The sequence below is a fragment of the Gordionus sp. m RMFG-2023 genome, chromosome 5 (genome assembly GCF_954871325.1).
Source record: "Gordionus sp. m RMFG-2023 chromosome 5, tfGorSpeb1-WG-v2, whole genome shotgun sequence".
Lineage (NCBI taxonomy): Eukaryota > Metazoa > Nematomorpha > Gordioida > Chordodea > Parachordodidae > Gordionus > Gordionus sp. m RMFG-2023.
In genome coordinates, this window is record NC_088779.1 from 26,295,927 (window position 1) to 26,315,826 (window position 19,900).

A 19,900-nucleotide genomic window follows, 5' to 3' on the forward strand; every position below is an offset into this window, starting at 1 on the left:
ATTATATGATAACAGATTTGAATATAATTTAGATTTTAATCTCTTAATTTTTTTCTCACTTCTTCTTTCTTCATTATCTTGTATATACATTTTAAGAACAGGCTCAGAATCTGCAATAAGTTTAATAAGGCTCATCATATTGCCATCTTGTTGCCTGTTCTCCCAGAAGGCTTGATTGCGAGATAAGCATTTATATTTTTTTTGGTTACTATTTTTGGGCATATTTTGACAATGATCTAAAAATTATAAATGATTATATATAAGATTTAATATTTAAATTTTTACTATTCCCTTTGATAAAATTTTAATTTTGCGCCAAATCTTGAAAGTGGAAAAATAATTTTATGATAAGAAATATCGGATAACAAACTAATTTGCTAAACATCGACCATAAAAATTTTTAAAAAAATAAAATAAAAAAATTTTTTTTAAAAAAATTTTAAAAATTTAAAAAAAAAATAATAAGTACCCTCATAGAAATTTATAGAAGCAGTTGCTTCGGACCCCCCCCCCCCCGTTGTAGGGGTCACTGCAGATAGTAGTTATTATTATTCTTACGAATACGAATTGTAAATTATTCGATTCGAATATGAATAATGCACTATTCGATTCGAATTCGTGGTATCAATTAATAAATCGTACTTCCCCAATATCTAGAAAAGCAAAGGAGTTATAGCCAACATTTTAAAAATCGGTTCGACAATATTCGATCTCTCCTATATTAAAGAAAGAGATATATTTTTTGGAATATATATTTTTATATAAAAATATAAGATATAATAAAAACTAAATTTTACAATAAACGAAGCATCATATCTTTCGTTATTCATAAAATTAATAATTATAAAATATTATACTAACATAAAATGCTTGGTTGAAAGGTAATTTGATACATAAACATCTTTTCAAATATTTGTTTCTTCTGGCAAGAAATTATTTTGAAATTTCAAGGTAAAATTAAAATAAAATGCTATAAAGTGAGCCTATACCATTAGAAAAAAATATCAAACAATCGATATTATTATTGTGTGTGCCAAATATATTTTATGGGCGAATATGGGTTATATATAAAATAGCTATAATTTTATTTAAATAAATTTTATATAATTTTTTCCCTTTATTATAATTATTATTAAAAACCACCTTTAATTGGCAATGTATTTAACAACTTTGTACACATTAGTCCTAATGGTATGTATTACTGGTAATAATTTGCTTTTATGATATCTATGAACTTATTTATGTTTTACTTATTTTTTAAATCATAAAATTTGTATAAATTGTATGCCAGATGTTAAGATAGTCAAAGGCGATCAAAATTAATATATTATATTTAAATTTTTCTTATTTTAATGTTACTATGTAAATGTTTTCAATTACTACGATAGATACATTTTATTTTTGATTGAAATTGAAATATAACTTTTACACAAAATGAAATATAATTTTTATACAAAATGTCACAAACACATAACCAGAGTTTAAAATAAAACTTTAAAAACTATTTGAACAAAAATCTTTATAGATTTTTACTAAGGAAGAATAAAATTTTATAAAATTTTACCTAACAATTCTAAATATTGCAAAATATTTTTTCCATATTAAATGCATAAAAAATCTTTCAAGAATTTAACTTTCTCAGATATTTTAAGTTAAAATTATAGGAAAGTCGAAATTCCAAGAAACCAAAATTTTATTTGACTTTGAGAATGAAAATAGAAAATATTTATTTAAAATTTTCAAATACATTTTTTTAGTAAACACAAATTTTTAAAAAAAATTAGCCAGATAAAATCTTCAGTAAGACGTATAGTTTAGTGTTTCTATATTTAAAATGGCAAAGTTTGAGGAAGACAAAAATGAAATAGTTAAAAATAAGCCGATCCCTTAAAAATAAAGCAAACAATCTTGAAATTTTCTAGCTGAGGTGAAAAAAAATCATACTATAAAAAAAACAATATTATTTAATATCTAGATGCAAGAATTCCAAACGCAACAGAAATAAAGGAAATACTTGATGCTCATAATAACTATAGAGCAAATGTCAATCCTCCATCAGATTCCATGTTCAAATTGGTTAACAATTAACTAGACTAACCAAAGATAAATGGATAATATTTCATTTTTTTAACACTAGATTTGGAATAGTGAGGGAGCTGTGAGAGCGGAAGAGATGGCCAAGAAATGTGTGTTCGCTCATGACCTCGCTACAGATAGATCAACCTCTAGTTTAATACTAAAAATATATGATATATATATATTATTAGTATACTCTATATTTTTTAAATGACTAATAATTTAAATATTAGTTTTATAAGGTCTAATTGATTAATTTCTTTTGTTACTGTCTCTAAGACTCTTGTAAAAAAGTTTTGAATAAAATGTAAAACAAGTAAACTAAGTCCAAAGCTAAAAAGAAAATTAAACAATTAAATAATTTTAGGATATTTTTTGTAATTCTAGGATTTTCATTGATATTTCGCATTTAACTCTAATATTTTTATATTTAATATAATTTAAAGAATATCCAGTAGGAGGCCAAAATGTCCATCTAACGATAAGAACTATACAATATTGGAGTGCTGTTGTTAAATCATGGTATGATGAAATAAGTAAATTTACCTATGGAGTAAATGGTGGATCAGCAAATTTTAAACAAGTTGGTCACTTTACACAAGTAAACAATGGATTAATAATATATTTTAATTCATCTTAGATGATAAAAATAGGGCTTCCCTTTCAACTTTCACTCTTCTCTTCTCTTCTCTTCTCTTCTCTTCTCTTCTCTTCTCTTCTCTTCTCTTCTCTTCTCTTCTCTTCTCTTCTCTTCTCTTCTCTTCTCTTCTCTTCTCTTCTCTTCTCTTCTCTTCTCTTCTCTTCTCTTCTCTTCTCTTCTCTTCTCTTCACTTTACCTCTCTTCAAAAAAAAATTTCATAAATACTTCAGATAATTATGTCTATAATATTTTAGGTAGTGTGGGGCACTACAAAAGAAGTTGGATGTGGAATGAGTGAGTGCCCTCAAGGAAAAATGTTTACTTGTAATTATTATCCTAGGTTAATTATTGAAATCTTAGCATTTTCCTAAATAATTATTACGATATTCTTATAAATATTTGCAGTGGCAATTCGGGTCCTTATCAAGAACCCTATCATAAATCAAATATTCAATCATGCAATGGTTGCAAAAAGGGAATGGTGTGTGCAAAAGATGCATATGCTGGAAAATTATTAGAAGCTTGCGGTAAAAAAAAGGAAGATTTTATGCGATATTAAAAAAAATATATATAGACACTTTATTCTTAATAAATTAAGTCTTATGTTATTTTTAAAAAAAATGAAATATAAAAATATTATATAAAAGAAATAGAACGTAAATGGATATTTTTTATAAAAAATAGCTTTATTTTGCGTAGACAAATATAGCAATTGCAATGATTTAGCCAAACAAGGTGCATGTTCAAATGCTGATATTTGGAATGGATGTACCATATCCTGTAGGCCTGAATGCAAGACTGGGGTATGAACGAGCTTTTCTTAATAGAAGAAATAAGCATATAACCAGAAATAATATTTTTTAATTCAATAACTTATCATTTAATATTTACATACAAGCAATGACATTGTGTACAAATATATAATAATTTGTATTTATATACTATGATTTTATAATGCAAAGAAATAAGTAAATTATTATATTTTCACTTTAATTTTAATTGAACAATAATTGTGGAACCTAAAATATATAATAATAAAAACTAAATGTTATAAGTATATATTATCAAATATAGGAAAGAAATTTTTTGTAGGAATTTTCAGTGGATAACATTTCGAATTTCTTTATCCGATTAAATAAATTGACCTGGATATCTGGTATCATGTATTTTAGCAATTTAATCATAAATAATTTGTTTAATTTCTTGTTAATTTATAAATTTAGTAATTTTTTTAAACAGATCCTAAAATGCAAAGAAATAAGCGCTTGTGATATATTTTCAAAAAGTATTAATCAAAATATTAGCATTAGAAATTCAAAGTTTTAACGTTGGCCTATTAAAAACTTTACAAAAAATGAGAGATCTGTAAAGGGCCCTGCCTAATTTTTTGAATAAATTATAAGCTTCCACTCTAAAATTATTAATAAATGATAAGGAAATGATCGGCCCTTTAAATCTTACCCGACCTATTATAATTTTTTTAAAATTTTCAAGGCGGGTAAAGTTGGGTAGATCACTAGTATAACGTTTTAAAATATGGTAAACCTGATATATTTGTGAGGTTCATTTGCGACACTATTTTTGATTTTTTATTGCCGTACAAAATGGCCACCTATCAAGATTAAATTTTTTTAGATAATAAATTACAAATATAAAATGCTTAAAAGAAAATCGATAAAAATAAATTCAATTCATAAACCATTTCCTAGTTTTTATAAACTATATCCTTTTCTGAAGGTATGCAACAGGGTGACACCCTGGGTTCCAAAATATTTTGTCTTGGAATCCATGATTTGATAACTAAAATAAAAAATGACTGCTCGATGCCACTACATTTATGGTACATTGATGATTGGGTTATCTCCGGCGATTCTGAGGTAAAAAAGGCTGTTTATATTATTAAGGTTCTGACAGTTTTGAACTTATTAATAACAAAACCAAATATTTCGAAATATACAATTCCATTAAACGTTTTTGGTTTTTAGCATATCCCCTTTTCCCATAGGTGAGGATTCAGTAAATTCTTTTCTTAGCGATATGGACACTATTTTAGAAAATTTAAAATGCATTCTTCCCTGTCTCTCGTCTCACAAGGCCTTTTTTTAATTAGGAATTTTTTAACATCCTTAAATCCTTTACTCCTTACGATCGAGCCCACTATTTTTAGAGAGGGTGCATCTAGTAAGTTCAAAATAAGAGTCATAGTGACTTCTTAAAATCAAGTTTGATAAAGCCTGGCATCAACATACTTCCTTCCAATCATCAATTGTCGATTTCAATATGTGCGTTCATTGCTAGCCACCTTCAGGCATGTTAAAATTTTTAAGATTGCCAAATACAGCGCTGATTCTTCTAATTACATAATCGTGCCAATCATTTGCTCCACTTTAACAACATATGGTTATTTGGCTAGAAAGTTTTTTAAAGACGTTGGCCGCCTAATCGAAAAATTTCTGCGGAGCCTCTCAAATATTTTTACTTAAAAGCAGAGGAACGAAATAGCCATTTTTAAGGCTATGTTTGTTTTATCAATTCAATCTCTCCTGATGATGAGAGGGGGTTTTGGATAAATGTGCTGGTTTATTTTGTATTTTACATAATTTATTTTCAATATTGACTTTATGTTATTATTATTTTTTTCTAATTCGTAATCGTTTAATAATTATATTTATATTATTTACGAAATTATATTTTATTAAATAGTTGTATGTTTTTTTTAACATATTAATAAAATGCATAATAAATAGCTGTAAAAAAATTTTATTTGTGAAATTATGAAATCGATGTCTTAAAAAAAAATATGTTACTAATAATTTAATTGGGGAATAGCTTAACTAAATATATATTTCACCTAAATATTTAAAACAACGAAAATTATCGGATCATCAAATAAAAGGGAGTAAAAATTAAACTATCCTAGCGCTTGAATGAATAGATATGGTATTTTTCCTATAAATGGCCATTAGGGATTGTGGCATGTAGAAGAGTTCATATAGACAATTTTACAACCACCCCCTCCCCCTCCCCACCTTTTCAAAAAAATTATTCCCTAAATATTTTATATCCTATTTATTCCTAGATATTTCAACCTTTTTCTCCTTTAATTTAAAAAAAGATAGTTTTTTTTAGGAAATTGAAAATATTTACTAAATAAAGATTAGCAAAATGAAGATCCAAATACAATTGTAAACCTTTTTTAGGCGAGTCAAAATTTTCAAAGTTTTAAAATTTATTTGGGTCATTTTCGTTCATAAAATATAATTACTGGCGGAACAGAAAAGCAAATAAATTGCTCGAAGGATGAAATGCGTTATTTATTGAAATTAATAATTGTTGAAATTAAAAGGATAGGGTCTTTGAAAATGGTTGGATAGATTTATCTACCCAAGAAGATGATTGAGGAACTTTGGTGCTGCTTGAGATTGGAACTGTGTATATTCACAAATTATGAAAAATTGTGATGAGAGGTGTGACTAAAATATTTTTAACCATCTTTTTCATTATTTTTTTTGCTTTAAATAAAATCTTGTCTTAAATATTATGGATCTGCCCCTGAAATAGATACCTGGTATATAACAACCGGCCCTATACCAAAATAATAGTTTTATTAAATAAAATTATATATATTTAAAAAAATACAATAAAAAGATGAATTCCAAAAATTTCCCGTGTATAATGCAAAATATATTTTTTTTCCTATCATATTTTTCTATGTGATACACACCTCCTGTCTGCCACTGCATATTTTCAAGTTTGTATTACGTAATGAAATAAAATTTTTTCTTTTTAACTCGCAACAATTTTGCGATCGCAAATTTGGATTTTATGGCTATGTTTGTGAGGGACTATCGTTTGTAAAACAGGAATTAAAAAACTTTAAAAATATTTTTGTAGAAGGGGAAGGATGGGTCAATAATTTAAAGGTTTCAATCTCAATGTGATGATCATTACTTAGAGAATTATATATGAAGTTTGAAAATTCACTTTTTTCTATCCAACTTTGATTATAATAATGTCGCTTTGATAGAAATGATATTATATTATTTTCATAATTAAATAGTTTTAAATTTATAAAAGCAAATTTTTTTGATAAAATTTTATGATTACAAATAATTAATAAAGATTAATAAATTGTGTATAATTTTACAATAAAATTTACAAAATATATACATTGAACCGGAGGGTTAGTTAATATATTTGAAAAGAAAAGTATAAAATTAAATTTTAAAACTATTCATATTAATTGTAAAGGTTCTTTTATGATGATGTGACTAGATTAGAAAGAAGAGAAAGAAAGAAAGAAAGAAAGAAAGAAAGAAAGAAAGAAAGAAAGAAAGAAAGAAAGAAAGAAAGAAAGAAAGAAAGAAAGAAAGAAAGAAAGAAAGAAAGAAAGAAAGAAAGAAAGAAAGAAAGAAAGAAAGAAAGAAAGAAAGAAAGAAAGAAAGAAAGAAAGAAAGAAAGAAAGAAAGTAAGAAAGAAAGAAAGAAAGAAAGAAAGAAAGAAAGAAAGAAAGAAAGAAACATGGTTCAAAATATAATATTTTTTTACAAAAAATATAATTACAATGAAAATATATAAGATACAAATATTATAAATATATGGAAATAAAAAAATTGTAAATAAAAAAAAACACAACTAATTTAGATTCATTTGAACCCATAGAGGGACTTTAGGTTGCATAATGGGGAAGGGGGGTTCCAATTTCATTATGGTATCGTTGAAGGCTTTGTCCACAAAATGTATCAAAAAATTGTCCCCAAGGATGTCACATTTCACGATTTTGACATTCAAAGGGGCGGTTTTAGATCGGTCGGTTGGGGCATAAATAGTCAAACCATCGGCGTTGTAAGGGTAAGAAAGCTGGTGATTGAGGTAAAATTCGTTTTCGGGAGATGAACAACAATAATCATTGCTCCTTCCTTTAAAAAAAAATTCGTATAAATAATATTTCATTTGATTATATAAGAATTTCACTTAAGAACCCGTATCGATGATGGTTTCGCTTACTATTCAGAATAATTAAAAAAATGGTTTTGCTTCCGTTGGCAAAATTAAAAAAAAATCGTGGTTTTAGTTCCGGTTCTTAAATTTAACGCGGTTCTGAATGTTCTAGACTTTATTTCCGTTTTCTAAATTTTACCCGCTTTCGATAATTTCATGTTTTGGTACCAAACTTTGCTTTTTATTTTTCCGATACCTTAATTTTTTTTCTTTCAAGTTTTCATAAACTAACATAAAAAGGAATTGGAATTTATTAACCAGGATATATTTGTCTCTTAATGAACTCTTGGACCGGTAAATTATCGATGGTCAGATTCGAAATGTCGCCTTTAGATATGTTGTTGGGCATCAGATAAAGCTTCATTATTTCGTTGACTGGGACCCATAAAGTATAATATTTATCATCTGAAAGAGTTAAGTTAGAGTTCTCCAACAAATCGGTGAATGTGCTGACTTCTGTATGTTCCTTCAAAGTTTCCAAGATACTTTTTCCCAGAGGAACAAAAGCCTTAAAGATGGATATTAAAAATAATAATACGCACACGAATTACATTATATTTCTAATACTCATCTACAATATTATTTATTTGTAAAACTGTAAAATATCTTATCTTTTTTTAGAATAACAAACATCATTAATACCAGCTGACTATTATATAAATTTTATAAGTGTTATATATAGAAGTACCATTTTTAGAATATTTGTATTTTATAGGAAGAATAGGACTTGTTAGTAAATAAGGCCTATAAAAAGATAGCGTAAGAAATATATCAATAAATATGGCGATGTGTTTCTTTTTTTATCTAATTGTGTGTAAAGTTTATGGAAAAAATTTTCTTACCTTTGGAATAGAATAGTATTTGCCTCCACAAAAATCTCCAACATTTTTACCGATTTTTCGCAAGCAATAGAAGTTATGAGGTAGATAATTGGCCTTATTGAGAATTAATTTTAAAATAATAATATAATTAAAAAAACAACTAAAAGAAAAGAAAGAAGAAAAGTATAAATAATAAAGAGATTGAAAGAAGTGATAAAATTATATGTATAAGATAAGAATAAAATATAGGATATGTAAATAGCTGACCCTGGTAACATTCATGTATTTAGGATCATTATTCTGATAATCATCGAATCTAACCACTTTCATTTTGTCGAGCGGAATGATATGGTTGTCCAAAAATAGTTTTGCGAAAGTTTTATTGGCAACCAATTTGTTTTTGATATCTAAACTCAATTCCTGATTTACAATTATATATTGTATATTATAATTTGTTTTATAATGAATTCCTGTTTTTCCCTCCCTCATTTATTTCCTTTGCCCACCACTCTTGATTTATCTTCCCTGTCATTGATTGCAATAAAATATATAAATATATAGGCAAAATATAAACGTCGAAAGCTTTATTTTCCGGAATCAATACCGCGCTATCGTTTAGACTATCTTCGAAAGTCGAGTTTACAGTGTTCATTAGTAATTTTATGAAATCAATCGCGTTACTTTCATTAGCCAGTTGTTTACTTAATTTTAGAGCTTGACGAGGAGGGGGGAAACAAAATATAAATTACAATTTTATTCCTTACTTTTGTCATTAAATTAAGGTATTAGCTTAAGAATTCAATGTTAAAATTTGTATAATTCCATCTGGATTTTGTTTTTTTTCCCTCAAAATATTTAATATTCCATTAGTATTTTATTCTTTCACCGAGCCCATAAATATTAAAGAAGGTTTATATTTAAAGAACAAAAAAGAGTTGCCTTAAAATAATTAGATCTTAATAAGTAACTTTTGTCGGGAAATATAAAATTTTTGTGCGATTTGATCTATCCCCTGACTAAACTACAAATGTGATAACTATAATAGGGAAGACCGTAGTAAAGCGATTGCCATGCTAAGTTAACGCTAATAACTTTTAAACCCTTATATAAAGACTTTAATTTTGTTGTAAAGATATATTTTTATATCTAATATTTTACCTACATTCTCCTCGTTTTTAATATATTTTTGCCAAAAAACAGTTTTTTTTACCCAAAAATTATAAAATCACCCTCTAGCGTATTTTGCTTTTAGCATATTACACGAAGGCTCATAATTCAAAAATTTGCTTGTATGTAGGCATAGCTATAATATAAAATTATATGGAAGTTTATATCTTAACTAAAAGTCATGTATTATACGATATGCATAATATATCATCATGTGGTAAAGTTGTTATTGGTAAAACATTTAAAATGTTCCGACTAATTAAAGCTGTAAAACATATAATTTTTAATCATTAACGTCTACACCAAATAAAAAAATATTTTTGAACAAAAAGGAACATTAATAAATAGTTTATGTGTTATTTGAAATAAAATTTTAAAAATAGTAGCAAAGGGGCTGATTAATTGAAAGGTACGATGAGCCTATAAAGATAAAAAAATTTACATTCCATTGGCTTAAAAGTGATTAATGAATGTCAAAATTGCAATATTTTGTTCAATAAAACAATAAATTTATATGTTCAATTTCACATTAACCACTTCCCTGATGCTTAGCCATTTTACCTTGTAAATGGGGTTAAAGGACGAAAAAGGCATACCACTTTACATAATTAATAATAGCTTCTAAAGTATCATAGGCAGAAAGCTAAACTTTTTTTTTTATTTTGTAGATAAATTTGGTTACATATAAATCTATAATTTGACTTTATTTTAAAAAAAAAAATTTATGGTTAAAATGCGAAATACCAATTGTTTAGCCTCGGTTTCCTTATTACTAATGTTTAAAAAAAAGTAAATTTAATTCATCTTGTTAGTAAGATGAGTTATAATAACAGGTAAAGGCCAAAGTAAACGACAATTAATATTATCAATAAATCGAGAAATGGAAGTAGCTTTACATTTATTGGATACTAAAACATGATCCACGAATAAAATGACGCCATTTGTAAAAACTTTAACTGAATTAACGGGTGAGCCATTGACTGAAGATATGTTAGATGTGTTATCCTTGCCGACGATTAGTTCAGAGCCTTCTAAGGTCTTGAAATTAGTTGGTGCATCTAGTATGCCAGGACAGACCCAATCAGTTATAACATGAAGTTTGATACTTTCTATTAATTTATTTTTTAAATTATAAAATACAATCTAATTGGGAAAAATATTGTAAAATTTAAACCAAATAAAGGTTTATGTTTTATCGAACTGGTAATCATAATTATGGAGGAAGAGAAGATGTTGAATGATTAATAATTTCAATGTAGAGAAGAGAAGAAAAAAAGAATTATTACCCATAGCACACGACTTATTGTCATTTAAATCCTTGATAAGATTGGGATCCAATTTATCGAAAGCTTTGTTGGATGGTATTATATAGGTATAAAATCCAGTGGGATCTGAGCTTAAATTTTTGATATCATCTATCGATAATAGATCTTCAAAACGCAATATAACGAAATATTTTTAAAAAGGCATGTAAAAATGAATCGATTCTAAAAAAAGATCTCTAAACATAAGGGTGGTATAGATATAATTATTCAATAAATTGTGTTATCTATATTATATATTTTTTAAATATATTCCTTTCTTACAGTAGATATTAAATACTTGTAAAAAAAAGATAACATTTTAAACATTTACATTTAGACATGTTCAATTCCTTTTCTCCCAATAAGTAAGAATAGACAAGTTGGTTCACCGGTTGCGACAAGTTGCCTTTGATCTTGTAAATAATTCCTTGAGTTGTCAGAACTTCTTGCTCGTATTCTAATGGGACACAGTTAACAGCCCAATCGGCTTTAGATAAGTTATGCTTTATCAGAATTATTAATGAAATTTTTTTTTAATGAGAAGAAATAACAGGAGTTAAAAGAAAATAAAAAATAATTTTTATAATTATTTAAAAAAAAGAAGAAAATTACTTGATGTATAAATGATAAACGAATAGGTGAAGATAGTGGAGACAAATTAGGCATGACCATTTTATTCCACATATGGCTCCTGGGCAAATAACCAGATATAGAATGCGCTAATAAGGCCTCTGATGAATTAGCCTGAGCTTTCGTCTTTCAAAAAAAAAGAATTATATTTGCAATAAATAAATAAAAAATCAATATTAAATTTGTAGAATTGAATGAAGAAAGATAATTTAAGTAGCGTTATAACTTAATATTGAGAAATAGCTGATTCGGACACAGCCTTTAGGCCAAAATAGATCCGCTTATAGCGGCTGAAATTTCGAGAATAAACAGATAATTTTCAGATAAAAACTCGACTAGGCCATTTTGGAATAGGCTAAAAACTAAGTTACTGACAACTATTTGCTATTGAAGGGAAATATTTATATGTTAAAGTCTAATTAATCCTAATATAAAAGGTCAAATTTCCAATCTTTATATATTCTTATCCCAAAGTTCTAATTATATTTGCCTTAATTTTATTTGGAAAACGTTAAGATTCCGAAATTTTACCGCCGTTAGCATTTAAGTTACATTTGATTTTACAATTGAAAAATATAGAAAAGTTAACGGAAAAATTGTTTATTGGAATACGTCCACATTTAAATCAAATTCCTCAATTTAAAAAAGGTACCCCCTCAATTTAATATGTAGATATACAGTACAATACAGCGCCTATAATCGAGTGTTTTATATGTATATAGGACTATTTAGCGGTAAAATCATTTTTTTCATTTGTTGAAAGAGGAGAGGGGGGAGGGTTCTAAGTATAATTTAAAATTTTTAAAATAATTATCATATAAAAAATTTGCTTGCTTACGAAATTCTTCAAGTATTGTTCCTCCGGTAAGAACAATGTGATATTTCTTTGATTGGTCTCCGATTTTAGTTGTCCCAAATCAAAAAAATCTAAGGCATATTTGAAGTTGGGCTGGGATAGAGTCTCTACCATACTTGTAAGATTCATTTCTGACAAAATAATATTTTTTTTCAAAAAAAAATCATTAAATAAAGAAAAAAATTAGGGCAGTTTAAAGGAGAATAAAGAAATTAGGAAAGAAGAAAGAGTTAGAAAGAGAAAGAAAAAGATTTTTTTGGAAAAAAGAGAGAAAAGACAAAACTAATACTTTTAGGACATCCAGGTTGATTTACTTGATTAGCAAATCCATAACAACAAGAATAAACGGTGAGATTATGTTGCAAAAGTTGTCCTCTGAACATTCTATGAATTTTAATTGATTTTTTTTTAAAAAATTCCCATGAATTTTAGGCAAAAAAAAATAATTTGGGAATTTTATTATGTTAAAAAGTACAATTTTTCTTCTTATAAAATTCAAAATTTCTAGGGCTTTCGACAAATTTGAAAATTTTTGAAGATTTAGGCAAGATTAAGAATAAGTGATTGGTCTAAGTTTAATAACTTGATCTCATTAACAAGTAAATATCTAATGAAAATAACAATTAAATAGAAAAAAAAATTTCCCAAAAAAGTTAATCTTTTCTTGAATACCAGCTCAAAAAAGTAACATGATTTTATTCTGATTCTGATTCTAATATCTAATTTTTTTTTAGTAAGAGGGGGGACAAAATAACTAATTGAATTTCTAAAAATTCAAAAAAACTATTTATTTCTTCCAAAATGGTCGCAAAATCAAAATCATTACATTTTTCTATAAAAATTTTCTTCGCTTAAAGTTAAAATTTCTGAAATTTTAAAGAGTGAAAATGGGGAAAAAAATCTGATATTTTATCGCTATAATATTATTTCATCATTAAATTTTAAATCAGAAGACCTGGTGAAACACCGAGTTTAAATGTATCTGCCATTTATCAACTCAACTCCTTACCACCGCTTATTTATAAGACCTCCTGGCTATTAATTCTTTAATTTTGTCGTGTAAAATAATTGCCTCTAATTTTATAAGGGAATCCAATAATGTGAGATGCCAGTTAAAAAAAATTTGGCATCGCACAAGTTTGAAATTGAAATCAGATTAATAGGTCACTGGACCGGCTGATATTTTTGAATAAACTAATATATCTCTGATTTTTTAAACATAAAAAAAAATAGTTATGTTTAAAAATATTTGTTATTGGTTTTTTTTTAAAAAAAATCTAAAAGGATGAACTATAAATTCCAGACAATTTTCTACATAAACTTTTGTATATTTTTTTATAATTTATATAAAAAAATCCATATAAAAATCAATACAAATTAAGGGTAGTTCTAAAAATTCCCGGCAAAATTATTTAAAAATTTAGAGTGTGGGTACACTCCATACATGCTGGAATAAATTTCCGTTCAAATCAGATTTTTTTAAATTTAAAAATGGCGCGTAAAAGTAATCTCCTTAAATTCCATATCCCGCAATACGACATAAATATATAAATATAAATATTTATATATATAACTATTTTATAAGTATGACAAGGTTGTCATAATAGTTATTATAATATTATATTTAAATACTTCAATTAATTTTTTTTTATTTCACTAGGGACTACTGCATATTTGACTGTAATTATAATAATTAAGTGATCTAATTATTTGTAATAACCTTGCCTTAATAATTTAAGAGAATTATTTATTCTTAATTACACATAATGATATCAAAAATTCATCTTTCGTTTGAGCTCATTTACCGCAGCTAAAAAAGTAATAAGCCAAAAAAAATGGAAGAGTTTCATTTAAATATAAAACTACTTCAAGAATCAAAGTTTTTGGCATATGAAATTTTAAATATTTTAATGAAACACTAGTATAATTATAAATAAGAATATAAGTGTAATTAGATTTTATTTGCTAAATAAAATTATTCAAGATTATTTACGGTTGATTTATACTTTTGGTTTTGGGATAGGGATTATTTTTATAACGATTTCTTACTTTAAAAAGCAGGCATTTTAAAACGGATAAATCCTTATATCTAAGACTCGAGATTTTATCAAAACTTAGCAACAACCCCGATTACTTTTTAAAAAAAAATCCTCCTTTTTTTTTGAAAATAGACTTTCTCTTATTATTCACCAAAGTGTTAAAGAGGCTAACCCATATATTTATCGTTTTTTTAAAAAATAATTCAATCCCTCTTAAACATAAGGTCCTTACCAGCCTGGGAAGTTCCGTAAGTTTTATATTTCGTGTTCAGAGAGAAAGTAAAATTAATCTAACAAATTCTCCATTAAATATCTACTTTTTATTATAATATTTTATTTGTGACAAATTAATCAATAAAAAATAATTATATATAAAAAAAGGAAAATTTCCATAAAAACTACAATGTGGAAAATGCTCGACTAATGCTATGGAAAAATGCAAAAAAATCTCTAGGAAAGAAAAAATATTACAGGAAAGGATTAATAAACTTTAGAAAAATAATCTCAACGGAGGAAAAAAAATTTAAGATTAACAAAATTGAGGGGAAAAAGTCCCTAAATCAGAGAGGTCTATGTTCATTTTCCAAGATTTATTATAATAATTTTTACAAATAGTGTTGTTAAATGGCTAGATTTTTTAATATAAAGGGCTAACAACCCAATATATTAGCCCAAAAAAATTTATGCAACCCTGGAGATTTTGCTCAGAAGATGACTGAATGATTTGGACAACTATTAAGGAAGAGTTGCGTATTATTATTTTCAGAGTTGTTAAAAGATAATTTTTAAATGGATTTAGATATAAATACATCGTCTAAAATAATATCTAGATACAGATATCTTAATCAAAAATCTATCTAGATACAGATACCACATTTTTATATCTAGATACAGGATCTAGATACTTGAAACTCTGATTATTTTGGCTAAAATCTTAACTTTAAATCGGCTTAAATCTAGTCGGTTAACAAAACTAGTTACAACAAAAAAAATGGTTTAGACAAAATTATATTTAAAATAAAATATATATAATACATACTTTGTATTGCATTGATAAAAATCTTGAAATTTGGTGCAAGATTTGGAGTAATGCCGAGGAACAATGCTACCCGCCACGGGAAATCTACTATTCGGAACTTCTAAATAATCCTTCATATTGTATATGCCATCTTCGCTTACGGCTTTCAAAATTATAAGATCCTTGCAAACGTTAGGACTGCGAAAAAAAATTTTTTTTTTTATTATAATATTTTTTATTAAAGGATATTTTATTTATTAGAGACCTGCTGAGGTGGAAATTCTTTTTAGGCCCGTCTTAGATTTTTTTTTTCTACAAATATCTATTGTAAAGCCCAAACTGACCCTGAAGCTTTAAAAAAAGAATCATTTTCCAATCACCCGGTCCCGAGAATTTTTTTAAATTTTTGTTATTTAAAAATAATTTTGGCTATATTTTGAAAAATAGTTTCACGGAGAAACGGAAAATGTGTGCTAGTAAATGGATATTAAATTATCCAACATTTTATCACTCATTAATAAATTTGTAAAAAATAAAGTATAAATTTTTTTAAAAATTTTTCTAATCCGGTGTCTATATTTTTTTAAAATCCATATCATTATTTGTTCTTGCTTAGTGTTGTTAAACGGCTCGATTTAAGCCGATTTTTAAAAAGGGCTAACTCAATATTTTAGCCAGAAAAATATCGCGTAAGCTTCGAGATTTCGTTAATAGACGTTCAAACCTTTGTGCCACCTATGAACAAAATCTTAAGGCTTGCATAATATTTTTCCTAATAAAATATTGAGTTAGCCGTTTTTAAAAATCGGCTTATAATGAGCCGTTTCACAACACTACTTCTTGCCCGGGCATGCAGTTCTCTGATTTTTAAAATAGATTTAATTAATATAATAATGAAACCTTCGCTAATTTTGTTCGGCTTAAATAAATAATATATATATATATATTATATAATAAAAGTATTTATTAGTTTCCCTAGGAATAAAAATGATTTATATATAGGAAAGTTGATTAGAACCATGTGAGTATGAATCTCATAAAAATTCTTATCTTTAAATTTTTTAAAAAAAATCTACAAAAGTAGAATATATATATAAAAAAACAAGAAAAATCGCTAAAAGGTAAAAATAAAATAAAATAATGTTTTCTCTTAAAAAAATTATCAGATATTTTCAAAATTTATGTTCAAAATTTTTAAAGTTGACAATGGCAATTACAAAAAAAAAATATATAGAAAGCATGAATCACTATCAGCTATGCTATTGGGAGGTAAAAAGGGTTTAATTTTTATATTTTAGCATAAAAGAAAAAAAAAGAGAAGGTTCTACAGCTTATATTATATAATTAAATTATTGATTTATTTATAGAAATTATTATAACGATCACTTAATGAGAGTGGTTTAATTAATTACTTTTTTGAAGTTAAATTTATAAATTTTTCCTAAATTTGTAAGAGAAAAAAAAATGTATATAATTTAGGAGACCTTAGATGCCAAATTTTGATGCCGGACCTGGATTAAAAATTTTTTTTCCCATTTCCCATTTTGACCATTAATGATTTCAAAGATATTTCTATCTAAACTGAGCGCGAATTTTTAAAATTTGGCTAATTTTAAGTAAATTTTGGATGCAAATTAAGAGGAAATTATAAATATGCAAGTGAAAGAAAATCATATAGTTTTACGACGGTTATCCGTTTCAGAATCAAAATTAATTGATTTTTTATTTTTATATTTTGTACATTTTTTAAATAGACTATATATATATATATATATACTATATAATCTTATGGAAAATAAAATCGTATCATAATTTTATATCATTTTTAAAGTACCAATATTTCTGAAAATTTTTCATTAAATCATTATATAATTCTTTTGCTGGAATAACTTTCATTAAATCATTATAGCTTTTTGGTTGAATTTTTTTTTAAATTAAATCATTAATGCTCACTCATTTTGTCAAATTAAGTTTTCAAAATTTCGTTAAAATAAAATAATTTATAGGCATATTTGTTTTTGTCCCGCCTTTCTTATGTAAAAAAAGCAAAACTATTTTTTATGCTTCTATAAGAGATATATGATATCGTGACTCCCCTCATCTTAACGTTAACATATTAAATTACAAGTATATATAAATAATTTTTATTTTAAAATTATAAGAATTCACTAATATTATTTGCACTAACAAAAAAAAAATTTTTTTTTAATATAAAATCTATAAACTCTTAAAAAAATTAAAGAATGAATGAAAGAGAACGGGGATCTTATCAGCCTGGAGTTCTTAGCTCAGATTTTCTCTAGAATTCTTAACTTTAATGATTATTTATTTTTTTTAACCTAATATATAATTGATATTATGCATTTATGAGAGCATGATATTGATTTTTTTTTAAAATTGGATCACATATAAAAATGAGGGAAGGCGATAGTTTAATAGGTTTTCCCTACATGCGCAGTAGGTTTTGCATTTCAAATTGAAATTTCTTTAAAAGCTCAATATAAAATTGTTTGAAATTTAATAGGGTGGGTTATTAAACACCAATTGGAATGAATTTTCGGCAAAATCAGATTTTTAAATTTTAAATAACGCGCTCAATTAATGACTTAATATGCAATTTTTACTAAAAAATGCTATATGATATGACACATACAATGTACAGTTTCAATCGTTATATCTAGCCATTTTCAAATATTATATTGCAATTTTGCAAAAATATTGTCTAACAAACCTATCTTAAAAAAAATAATTTTATTTAATTATAGTGGAGGGTCTGGAGAGTTTTTTTAAAGAATCATGCTATTTTTTTTTTAAATTCTCACATCAGATCCATGCATATGAGTAACCTCCCCAAATATGGCTCTCCTCGTAATTTTTTTTTTGTGGAAATATTGAAACAAGATGGTATATTATTTATTTAGATTTATCGATTATTAAGCCATTTACTACTCTCGTTACAAGCCCAATTTGGGTTGATTCTTCAAAAGGGCCCGATTAAGTTTTAGCTAAAATAATATTCTGTAAGCATCGAGATTTTGTAAATAGATGTCCAAGCATTTCTGTCAAGCTATGAGCAAAATATTTAGGGTTACCATAATGTTATTTTGGTTATAATCTTAATCTTGCAGTTTTTTTATCGGGCCGAATTGAGCTTTTAAACAACATTATCATTTACCTTCCAGCGCTAGTCATAGTGACTGAAATTCCCAAAGATTATTTATTTTAAAAAACGATTGAAAGTTAGAAGGAAAGAAACGCAAAATATTGAATAAGAATATGAGATAGGCGAAACCCGTAAAATGCCCATTTTGAGGCTCGGCCCATTTAATTTAATTTAAGTGTGCCTATTTCTTTTTTTTTAAAAAAAATCTTATCATTTTAAAGGACGGGCTTGGCTCGTGAGATCTTTTAAAAGAAAGAAAAATATTATAATTTTTTAAAAATGCATTTTTACCCCGATTTCCACTCCTCGAATTCTTTGGTAAGCCCGTAATTTGGGAAAGGGAATACCTCCTCTATTCTCCCTTCATAGATCCCGAATTCGGCTTGCAATAGCACCCAGGTAAACAACAAGCTCTTCATCCACATAATTAATCCTAATTTTGTCATTTTATTTTATTATATTATATTATTTTTAAAATTAGATAAAAACTTTTACGAGTAATAATCATTTTTCATTTAGTTATATACCTTACCTTTTTTTTTCTTCTTTATTTTTTCTATATATAAAAAAATTCCAGAAAAATTCCCTGAAAAATTTTCGTGACAGATTTTTGAACAAAAGTTTTTTCCTTTTTTTTAAAAATTATTTAATAAATAGTTTATAAATGATGATAATAATAATAATAATAATATGCTTTAATAAAATATTTTTGATTTTGTATTTATTTAATATATGATAAAGAATTATAAATAAAAAAACGTTTAGCTTGCGTGTGGCGGACCTGTGTTGTATATGTTATAATATTATATAAATTTATGCAATATCATACAATATTATTTTATTTTTATTATTAACTCTCGTGCCATGATGTCTCATGTGTCATATATTAAATGATATGAAATATTTCTACTTTAATATATCATATTTATCAAGATAAAACGGCTACTATAAAAAAAATCGATACTTTTCAATCTAGAAAGATAGTGAGAGAGAGAGAATGCGTTAAAGAAAGGAATTTCAAAATGATGGATAAAAAATTAAACTGGGTTACTCAAAAAAAGTCATATAATATTCTCGATTTTTTAAATTTAAATCTTTATTTTTCATAGATGTTAATTATGTTCGACTGCTATCCGTCAATTGTCTCTGTTCAAATTTTTTTTTTCTTAAATATAAATTTTATTT

At 25.9% G+C, this 19,900-nt stretch overlaps 2 protein-coding genes across 2 annotated transcripts; one reads left to right on the forward strand and one right to left on the reverse strand.

Moving 5' to 3' along the window:
- The first annotated feature begins 1,188 nt into the window (after window positions 1-1,188).
- LOC135930306 (venom allergen 5.01-like) lies at window positions 1,189-6,116 on the forward strand. The gene is made up of 8 exons (XM_065467088.1): window positions 1,189-1,204; window positions 1,976-2,076; window positions 2,138-2,228; window positions 2,523-2,677; window positions 2,971-3,056; window positions 3,122-3,243; window positions 4,454-4,593; window positions 6,063-6,116. The coding sequence occupies exons 1-8, from the start codon at window positions 1,189-1,191 to the stop codon at window positions 6,114-6,116; spliced, it is 765 nt and encodes a 254-aa protein (XP_065323160.1).
- Window positions 6,117-7,077: 961 nt separating this feature from the next.
- LOC135929548 (periostin-like) lies at window positions 7,078-19,371 on the reverse strand. Its single transcript, XM_065466183.1, has 14 exons — window positions 19,248-19,371; window positions 19,007-19,148; window positions 15,574-15,750; window positions 12,785-12,879; window positions 12,478-12,626; window positions 11,622-11,765; window positions 11,341-11,512; window positions 10,992-11,135; window positions 10,602-10,814; window positions 9,113-9,252; window positions 8,806-8,958; window positions 8,560-8,652; window positions 7,976-8,225; window positions 7,078-7,635 (listed from the first exon to the last, which is right to left on the reverse strand). The coding sequence occupies exons 2-14, from the start codon at window positions 19,138-19,140 to the stop codon at window positions 7,352-7,354; spliced, it is 2,148 nt and encodes a 715-aa protein (XP_065322255.1). The 5' UTR covers window positions 19,141-19,148; window positions 19,248-19,371; the 3' UTR covers window positions 7,078-7,351.
- Window positions 19,372-19,900: the final 529 nt, after the last annotated feature.